The sequence below is a fragment of the Marmota marmota genome, unplaced genomic scaffold (genome assembly GCF_001458135.2).
Source record: "Marmota marmota marmota unplaced genomic scaffold, marMar, whole genome shotgun sequence".
Classification (NCBI taxonomy): domain Eukaryota; kingdom Metazoa; phylum Chordata; class Mammalia; order Rodentia; family Sciuridae; genus Marmota; species Marmota marmota.
Window position 1 is genome coordinate 51,422,471 of NW_025999968.1, and position 10,973 is coordinate 51,433,443.

The following is a 10,973-nucleotide window of genomic DNA, read 5'->3' on the forward strand; positions in this document are numbered from 1 at the left end:
TCTCTCTCTCCTCTCTCTCTCTCTCTCTCTTCTCTTCTTCTCCTCCACTCTCTCTCTCTCTCTCTCTCTCTCTCTCTCTCTCTCTCTCTCTCTCTCTCTGCCTTCTACTATGTTATGATGCAGCCAGAACCTTGACATTGAATGTCCCAGGTTCTAGGTCTGCTCATTGTAAATTACCTAGTCTCAGATATTCAAACATTACAAAACAGATGGACATCTATTTACTGAATAAACCTTCAAGGTAAATGTGCATCTTTATTGAGTGCTTCCCAAAGTCTGCAGTTCAGGCACCTGTAGCCTCACTCCCTCAGACTTATCTACTTCTTGTATCTTTATAAAACACTCAGATTCTCTGATCTTTTCTGGGCCCAAAACATGGCTTATCTTCTTATCCAATGTCTTTTCCTGGCCGGTTTGTTGTGGCTGGCCCTCTAGAACAACACTATACAACAGAAATACATTATGAAGTATGTAGAAAAATTCAAATGCTTCACTGGCCACATTTTTAAAAGGCTTTCATAAACAAGTAAAATTATTTTATACTATGTTTTATTTAATCTATGGCCTCCCAATATTATCAAGTAATATATAATCAATAGTTCAAAACCATTTGATCTATTATTTGATATCTACTGTGTGTTTTATACTTAATTCATAATGGACTAGTAGTATTTGTACTCAATAGCCACACCTAGCCAGTGGCTAACATCTGATTTTTCAGCTCATTCAAGAGACCTGAGAATCCCTCCAATGGTGTGGCCATTGATTAATCTTCCCAGTGAATCTTGTTACTCTAACAGTGGACTTCCAGCTTATCTTCTTTATCTGAATTCCTCTGCCTTGAATCCTATTTTCCTATCCAAGTAATCAAATACTCCCACCTTATCCTTTATGGCTTTGCTTATACATCATTCTCCATTTGAAAACATTTGTGACCCTTGTCTAAACTTCCTTTTCACATTCAGTCTGAATGTGAAGATGATCCCTTCAGCCCTCTGGCTAACCCCATCACACCTGCAGGCATACCTGCTGTAATGTGAATGTATAAATCAATGTTTTGTGTCTAACTGAAGATTTGGAATCCTTAGAAGTGGGCCTGGGTGTCTTAGCTTTATCTCTGCACCAATCACAGTACATAGCTAGAACATGAATTTTAAGACTTGTTCAAGGAATGAGAGAAGCATGACTGATTTTACATTGAGAACCTCTACAATATAACTCATTAATAAAAGCATTACTTATTTTTTTATAAAGGAGCTTTGATGCTTAAACCATTCCTGAATCCAAAAAGTGTGCCCTGATGTAATGTTTCCTTTCCTCCATAACATGATTAGATATGAGAAGACAAATATTCATTTTCCTAACCTACACCAGATTCATTTTACATGTGTGCACACACACACATGCACACACTCTTTCTCTAACTTTAGGATCCCTGTCTCTTTACCATTCTCACTCTTTTCTCATTTCACACAAGCTGAAAATCTCTAAATTCTTGTTGACTAAGAGAATCACAACATTTCAGGTTTGGAAGACATGGTAAATGCTGGTTTGTGAAGATCCTTTCCTGGATATATAAACTATCCTAAACGTGCTTACTAAATGACATCCTTCCTTGTTTTGGAATGCCTTTGATGCCAAGGAACATAATGAAACAATAAGTTAGATTTTCAAAGAGCTGTAATTAGTAGAATTCCCTCCCTCTGTTTGTAACACTAGCTTCAGAATTATGCAGGGCAGAGTCAACCCTCAGATCTGATTTACAAATGTACCCAATGTAAAAGAGCACCCTGACCCTTGAAGAAGCTCTGAGTCACCATCAGATGGAAAAATCTGGTTGTGTCCACAGCCCCAGTCCAGGACTGATTTTGATTGCAGAACTGTGTTTCTTCAAGTCAGCCCTTGTGGAATCTCTCAGCTCCAGGGAGCTCACAGAGTCAGACTTTGTGTCGTGACCCCCTCAAGGAAATGGGACATTTATTACTGCTGGTTGAAACATAATTGATATCAAATCTAAAGGTTTTTTTCTGTTATAGGACTTAAATAGAAGAGTTCTGGATGACCACATGGGGAAAGAGCAAGAAAGTCACAACTCCCTCCCCCCCAAAATAGTGTACCCTCTCCTTCAAAAAGTTAACCAAGGAGTTAACTAGGCTATTTAATCCCAGTATCATATCAGCCCCATTCCCAAGGGAACCCAACTTAAGACACTGGACCTTGTTCTTTTATAACTGACAAAGGATGGCACTTCCTGATGAGACCCAAATTTAATGAACTTCTCTTTCTCTTTGTACTTGTTAATGAACTTCCCCAACCTCTTTTTGCTATTGGCATCTTTTTATTATCAGCTTGAATGTCACAACTTCAACATATGCTCCTGAACTAACATTACATCAGCCCTTATACTGTCTTATTGAGCTTCTTAATTCCCCTATTACAATTATCTGTATAAATCTATTATGGGTTTTATTTGTTATATTATTTTTTTCTAATAGAGTACAAACACTGAAATCAGAAGACATGTCTATAATTTTTCTATTGTGTCTTCAAAGTCTAGGATGGTACCTGGCCAAAAGTATACAAATATATTTATTGATTGAGTGAATCAAATCACTCGACTCCACCTCAATATATGTACACAAATACACTTGCACTTCCATTAATGCATATTATGTAACAATATGCTTTTTCTTCAAATTTATTATTTCCTTAGGCTTTATTCCTCATGACCAACACCCAAGTCTGATGAATACTTCCGTAACTCTTGACAACACTCTCTTCCATTCTGTTGCTCTTTTGAGTTCTTGTGCTACATGACTCTCCTGGGACTTTTCTCATAATCTTTTTTTTTTTCTTTTTAAAATTTGTTCTTTATCGATATATCTGACAGTAGAGTATATTTTGACACACTATACATATGTGGAGTATAAATTATTCTAATTTGGATTTCATTCTTGTGGTCATACATGATGTAGAATTAACACTGGTTGTGTATTCATTTATGAACATAGGAAAATTATGTCTGATTCATTCTATTATCTTTCCTGTCCCCATCCCCTGTCTCTTTACTATATTCCCCTTTGTCTAATCCAATGAACTTCTTTTCTTCTTCCCTGCTTATTGTGTGTTAGCGTCTACATACCAGAGAGAACATTCAGCCTTCTTTGTTTTGGGGGGACTAGCTTACTTCACTTAGCATGATAGTCTCCAGTTCCATCCATTTACTAGAAAATGCCATAATTTCATTCTTCTTTATGGCTGCTTTTCTCATAACCTTAATGATAGATACCATTCCTTCTCTCTTTTCCTCTCCACCTCCATTCAAGATCCAGTGCCATTTCCAAAGCACAATTCTAAAATTCTCTGTGATTTGTGCTTGGGTTGTGAAGGGCCTGAGCATGTGGTACATGAAAAGCAAGCAGAAGAGACATTGTTGATACAAAATAAGACTAAATGTATGTATTTTATAAAGATAGTACCTTAACTTCACCCAACAATTAGGCTAATTAGTGTCAGCCTGATTGTCAAGATAGTTCAAAATACCAGAAGAAAGGAATAATTCACAAGCAAGTACACAAAGATTTATTAGAAACAAACAACCATTTTTATTGAAAATAAGTGACTTTGACCACTGTAGATGCTATGGTCATCAACATGGTCATGACAGAGAATCAGAGATTCAGGGAGAAAAGGCTACTATGTGGAAAGTGGTGAGAAGATAGCACAGGTCCTAGGGTCTCCCAGATGCCATCCTAAGAGATGTGCAGCCGAAGATCAATGACTTTCAAGCATGCAATTTTCTGAAGGTAGAGATCTTGAGGAGTGGATCTTGAAGAAGTGTCGTCTTTTAGAAGTGTCATTTCAGAAACAAATGGTCCTCTGATAGTGATGTTTTAGCAGCAAGGAGAATAACATCTTCTGTAGCAAAACACCCGGGAGCCACAACAGCCAGAGCCATAGCCAGAGCCATAGCCACCATAGCCACCGTATCCACAGCCATATCCACAGCCACAACCATATCCACCATAGCCACCACAGCCACCATATCCACAGCCACAGCCAGAGCCATATCCACAGCCACAGCTAGAGCCATAGCCACCATAGCCACGGTATCCACAGCCACAGCCAGAGCCATATCCACCATAGCCACGGTATCCACAGCCACAGCCGTATCCACAGCCACAACCATAGCCACCATAGCCACAGCCATAGCCAGAGCCATAGCCACCATACCCACAGCCACAGCCGCAGGAGTTGCCGTAGTAGTTGCAACACATGTTGTCAGAGGAAAGAGTAGAGGTGGGTTGAATAAGGATGGTTCTGAAGTGTGGATGTCTTCTGCTTCCCTGGGACCTTTATATACTGTCCACAATTGCCAGAGTATGCCATTCATTCCCTGACACAGCCAACAAATATTTAAACAACTATCATGTGCCAATCACTGTTGACAATCAATAATGGTTTGCTTAAAATGTGCTCATTATTTTGGAGACTCTGCTTTTTATTTAAAGAACATCGTTTTAGTTTGTTCTGCTAATGAAATATCTCAAACAAATCACAGGCACAAATGTTAAACTGATATCCATTTTTAAAACTTTCTATCACCTGGTAATATATTTTGTATAGCAAGTCTTGGGGAAAATATAAGAAAAATTTGCCCTCTAGACCTGAAAATCAGTTCTTTTCTCCAATGTAGATCCCATCAGAGTTTTGCCTGATGAAATGTAGGTGCATTCTTGGGATTCCTATATCTTTCACTACTGTTCATTGTACATTTAACTGAGAAGCTAAAAGGAGAATGAATGATTTTAGAACGCTGACGGCAAGTGTGACTTAGTTTGATCCCTTTCCTATATATTCTCTGTTTTAAAATTTTGCTTTCATAGCTCCAACTGAAAAATATGCATTCTAAAAGAAGATACCTATCATTAGTGCTTGGGTCTCTCTCTCTCTCTCTCTCTCTCTCTCTCTCTCTCTCTCTCTCCATATGTATGTATGTTTACATATGTGTGTACATATATATATACATATATACATATATATAAAACATATATGTCACCATCTGTTACCTCAATTGTAAATTTCTATTATCAATACAACTTAGTCAATGCAATTCACTTATAGAATATAAAATATCATTTTGGTAATAAAACACTTGGTTGAATGTGACCTAAATAAGTAAAGAATTCATAGTAAAAAGTAATTTTTTTTTTTACAAACTTCAACTTGGAATCACTATTACTAACCAGAGTTCAATGTCATGTATCAAGTTTCCTCTGACTTCTATTATGGCTGATGATCTTTGCATGGGTCTAGGTGGGTTACATTCAGTGGTAAGTCTTTATGCAGACACCTATTGGGTATTTTAGAAAAGCTATAGAACTTATTAGAAATGAGTGCTACACAGGACTGAGCACCATGCTTTGTCCCCTTTCCTTGATTCTTCTCCAGAATACACAGCTGACAATAACATCTTTGAGCAACGAAGCTCTGCTGCAATCCAGGAAGGGGACAAGTTCCTGCCTCTCTGCTGTCTTTTGCACTTACATTTATATGGCTGTACTAGAAGAATTTATGCTCAAACATATTGAACTACCCTTTAAGGGAATACCTACAAACTCTAAACATGATTGGTTTTTGAAACTTAAAAAAGGAGGACCACATCCTTCCCTGCAAGAGGTAGAGGGATATAGAAACATTGTCAGGGACCCAGGTCTGTTCTATTCCTAGAATTCTAACAATATGTGTAATCCAAAGAACAGGACTATAATGCATTTACCTGCATCCCCTCTTCTGACTAAAATATATGCAATTATCATTCAACTTAAGAGTCTACAATTTTCCTACAAGAATCTATAATTTTTCTAACAAAAATTTCTATAAGAATTTCTCACTCAACTATAAGAATCTATATATTTTGTACATCGAGGTTTTCCTCCTCTCCACATATAGCTTTAAAACTATAATGTGTACTTACATATTTTTGTGGATTGCTTTGCTTGGTGGGCATCCCTAAACAACTTAGCTAAATTCCACACATGCTAACTGAACTTATGTCATAGGGAAGATGCTGTCTTGGGTGCTGAAGTTTGCAAAGACAGATGATTCTTGTCCAGGATCAAGCATACAAATAAATTCTTCAACCCCCAAAGAAGGAGACAGATGCTCCTCTCAGGGTCACCTTATCTATATCCTGCTCATTTTTTTTAACCTCACTTTTTCCCATAATACAGGAATAATAAGGGCAACAGAGCTATTGTCACATTTGTATCATTGATTATCAATCATAGGTAATTTTACCCTCTTGGTGACACTTGCTAATTTCTGCAGAAATTTTCAAATAACATGACTTGGGGTGGAAGGAAAGCTACTGGGCATCTGCTGGTAGAAATCAAGGATGCTTATAATCCTGAGAGGTAAAAATCAGCTTCCAAGAACAAAGAAACATCTGGTCCAAAATGTCAGAAGTGCTGAGGTCTGGAAATCCTCATTTGTAGTTATGTCTGTAGGGGTCTAATTCAAGCATGCCTTTCCATTTTACTCTATAGTCAACATCCTACCTTTATATCAACAACCATGCAGTAGAAAAAAACAGTAAAACAGGAAAAAAAATGTTTTGTATTTCTTTTCACTTATCTTACTGGTATAGGTTAGATTTATACATCATTTTCAGAACCAAGCAGTCTCAGAGTTTTCAATTATTTTTTACCATAATAGACATGAAATCCTAGTTGATAGATAATATAAACTTAGGAACATCATTTCTTCTGTCTAATATTTGGATTTAGATGATAAAGGAGTGAATGGTGGCTGGTTTCCTACTTTATTAGATGCCCTTAATGGAGATTTTCACAAAGCTGTCAATCTCTTTTTTTGATAACCTTCATTATAAGATATTTGTCCTTCTGTGGAAAAAATATTCCTACCTATTTCTTCTGATATTGGGTACTGACCTTATCTAACCACTCTACTGTAATTCATCCTTAACAATAGCATACAGAAAATAAATCCCCTCCAGTTTTTCTTTTTCCCTTGGTTTCTTTCCTTTTATATCATCCTTGAATTTCAAAACTATAAATTCTACTTCACAAATTCTCTGGAATAGACATTTGGCTTTTCAATACCACTGTCAACACCAATTTCCAGAACACAATACAAATGCATTATTGAAGAAAAGTCTTCTATCGAGATTGCATTACTTCTAATACCTTTCCATTCAGATCTTTAAGTACTGGTAAATAAAGGCAAATGTAATTTCTTTTTTTAAATATTTTTTTTAGTTGTAGTTGGACACAAAACCTTTATTTCTATTTGTTTTTATTTTTATGTGGTGCTGATGATGCAACCCAGCTCCTCACACGTGCTAGGCGAGTGCTCTACCGCTGAGCCACAACCTCAGCCCCAAGGCAAAAGCAATTTCTATTCTCTGCGTCTGTGAATAATCAGGTCTCAATACTTACCTGCCATATAATTTGCAACTTAATAGGTCTTCAATTAAAAAATGGATGATTGAGTCAAACACATGTTCCAGTATTGATGTGCCACTTATACACTGTATTTGAGTATATGCTTAAAATCTCTGAAAACCAGCCTTCTTTTTTCTAAAATGGAGTCTAAGCATTTTCACATGGTCATTTTTCATATTTCCTGACTCGTCAGTGCTTTAGGGAAAAAAAACTATGCTCAATAAATGTTCCCTTGATTCCATTTTTCTCACAATACAGTTTTAAATTCTCATCTATAATAATTTTTCAAACATCATATTTATTTGTACCAAAATGCTGATTTTTTCAGAATTTAATATAATAACTGTAATTTAAACAGGCTGTTCTATCATGTACACATGTAGTCTAATTTTAAACTTTTTTATGATGAAGAAGCAAAACCTTTCAGAAAACAAATTACTCTCCAGGTGACCTTTGTACTTTCTGAGTGAGCCATTTTTTATTTGTGATTTATTACAAAAATACTGTGTCAAGCCTATATCATTGGGTATGGCTGCATGCATCTTTTCAATGCACCAATCAATTACAAGATGACTACATTGTATTCATAAACTCTATCACTTGAAAACATGTTAGGTATCTATCTGGAAAAATATCATGTGACTTTTTGAAATTCCAGAACATTCCAAAGATTAGCCTACAATAAGAAAATATTTTGCTTTTAGGACTATTACTGTTTGATAGCTTCCTTAAGTATCATCTTACAATGAAAGATTTTAGACTAGCTCAAAATTTTATTAAGTAGTAAAGTCTCAATATCCATGTGAAAAGGTTTCTAGAAATTCCCATGATTTGGGAATGTACATACATGTCCCCCTTACAGTAGAGTATACTTTTATTCTAGCTTCCAATTCTAAAAATCTAGTCTAAATTCTCATTAAAAAATGAGCCACGCACTCTGGCATATGTCTGTCATCCCAGCTTCTCTGAAGGCTGCAGTTTGAAGCAGGTGGGCCACAAGTTCAAAACAACTTAGCAACATCCAGTCTTATAATGTCTTCAGAAAGAATTGGGAAGTAGCTCAGCACTATAACACATGCTTGGAATGTGTGAGGCCCTGGGTTTAATTCCCATCTCAAAAAAGGAGGAGGAGGAGGAAGAGGAGGAGGAGGAGGAGGAGATGGTGGTGGAAAATTTTCCTCTTATGCAGTCTTTTATCTTTACACACATTATCTCCTCACAACATGCTAAAATGCAAAAGGCAGGTAACTAGCCCTTTGGGGCAAAAATCTGAGTCTCAGATCAACTACCCACTGGCCCAGGGCACACAGCTAATGAGTGCCATCCAGCATGTGCACCTCCCAGCCACCTTCTCTCCAGATCATTGGCAAGGTACATGCTCTCTAGAAACTCTTGTTAGAGTAAGAGAAGACTGGAACTTCCTCTCCAGATGTAGTTGGTGGTGACAGTTCTCCTGGTCATGGTCATAAGTGCATAAGATGGCTTATTGTCCTTCTCCTACATGACTGGCCAACTCCTCCTCATGCGCTCTTCTTGGAAATGTTTCTTGACCCTTTCCTCACTAAATGATCCCTCTCTTATTAGACCTTCGACATATAGCCCTGTGGTAACAACTGCCTCATTCTATTGTTAATTGTATCATATAACTCATACACGATTATGAATCCACTGAGGAAAAAGAGATGCTAGGTAAGTACATAGGTGGGGAGATAGACAAAAGAAAAAGAGAAAGAAAATGAGGAGGGGAGGAAAGTGGAAGGGAGATGAATGGTTGTTAAATAGATAAATAATAGATAAATATCCACAAATTCTGCTTTAATACAAGCTTTTTCTCTCCTAGCCGTGAAAACCATCTAGAGCAATAGCCACAGCCAGGGCACCCCATAATCTCCACAGAAATAATCACAGAAGTACCAACTTATGGCTCTGTAGGCGAAGGTGTCAGGGAGTTATAAGGGTGATTATGTGCAGGTCCCAATGTTGCCCACAATCTCAGACCGTTTAACAAGCAGACAGGAAGGGGGTGGATATGTTGAGCTGCCTGCTCAGGCACATGCATGTAACCCTTTGCTTCCAATGCACTCATTTTACTGGGCACTCTGATTTGATTAAGAAGTCTTTCTAATTTGCTGCCACCCAAGATTTATCTCTAGTTGATAATGACACTGTTAAAAAACTGCCTTCTTTCTCATAACCCTGAATCTACTGAAAAAGAAATATTTTTGGGGTGACTCATGATTCTACATAAATCAAAACACCTATTAAATTTAGTCAGTGGCCTTGAAATTGTATGTGTGTGTACATGTGTATATGTAAATATAATTTATTCAAATCCTTGTTAAGTGACACTAGTGTTTACTTTTCTCATATTACAGAAAACAATACTAAGATTTAAAATTAAAAGTGACCTGACCAAAATTATACAGCTGTATGATGACAGAATTATAACTTAGTAATCACACTTCGAATATTCTATAGGTCTGATCCCAACATGAAAGGCAGGATTCAGTAAATCACCTTTCACCAAAAAAAAGAAAAAAGAAAAAAATTGAAATGTCAATATTGGCACTTCATGAAATATAAACATCTGTGACTTTCCTTTTTATCCTAACATATTATATTTTTATTTTAACCTTCATAGACTTATATAAGCCAAATGCAATTGATAATTTTTAACTCTGTCTTCTGTGAAGTTCCAAGTATCACTTACTATGCAAAACATCATTCTCACCTACTCCTCCAGTAAGGCTGCTCAGTTTCTATCCCCCAAAGTCAAAATTGCCTATTATTTTTCTTCTTGAAAAAAAAAAGAGTTAGGTAAAGACAAGAATAAGACAGAATGAATATGGCATTTTATATAAGTGTTTTAATTCTGGGTCTAATCCTATGTAGAAGTATTTTAGGTTTAATCATGATCATATAAAATTAAACCACAAAGTAAAAAGCTATCTTGTGACTTAGGCTTCCATCATTATTGTCAAGACACATTCCTTCCTCTTCAAAAATTCCCCAATGCACATATAGCCCTTTAAAATTCCATGAGTCCTGCACACAGCAAGTTTCTCCATGCCTTCTCTGAGGACAAGTTTGGAATGATATTTAACTTGCACAAACTTCATCTGGTTGTTTGCAAGACCATCAGTAAACAAGTGAATTCAATTTAACAGTCATGTATTGACAGCGTGCCAAACAGGAGACATGATCAGAGTCAATCATACAGCTATGCAACCAGCACAGTTGCACAGGGCCTGATGCCAAGAATGTGTGCTCGTTACCTAATGCTCACCATCTTCAACTTATGAGCATTTTTATCTTTGAGTTAATGGTGTGTGAGTAAAGTCTGCTGGGACATATGTTTGCGGCATGTTCTCCCATACATTGGTCCACCTCCTGCTACCTACTCGCCTCCCCAGAAAGGGTACCTGGTTTCCTGCTCCCTAATTCCCTAACTGTTGCCACCTTTTGGTCCCACAAGAGCCTGGGCACCTATGAAGATCTAGACTCACT

General features: G+C 37.0%; 1 protein-coding gene across 1 annotated transcript; it reads right to left on the reverse strand.

Annotated features, from left to right (window-relative positions):
• Positions 1 to 3,303: 3,303 nt before the first annotated feature.
• On the reverse strand, positions 3,304 to 4,309 carry LOC125616882 (keratin-associated protein 6-2-like). The gene has a single exon (XM_048803253.1). It carries the CDS (start codon positions 4,275 to 4,277, stop codon positions 3,894 to 3,896), a length of 384 nt encoding a protein of 127 aa, XP_048659210.1. The 5' UTR covers positions 4,278 to 4,309; the 3' UTR covers positions 3,304 to 3,893.
• Between the last annotated feature and the right edge of the window lie 6,664 nt (positions 4,310 to 10,973).

Excerpts from the sequence above, each read along its gene's own strand:
- LOC125616882 (XM_048803253.1), bottom strand. The coding sequence starts at position 4,277 with ATGTGTTGCAACTACTACGGCAACTCCTGCGGCTGTGGCTGTGGGTAT.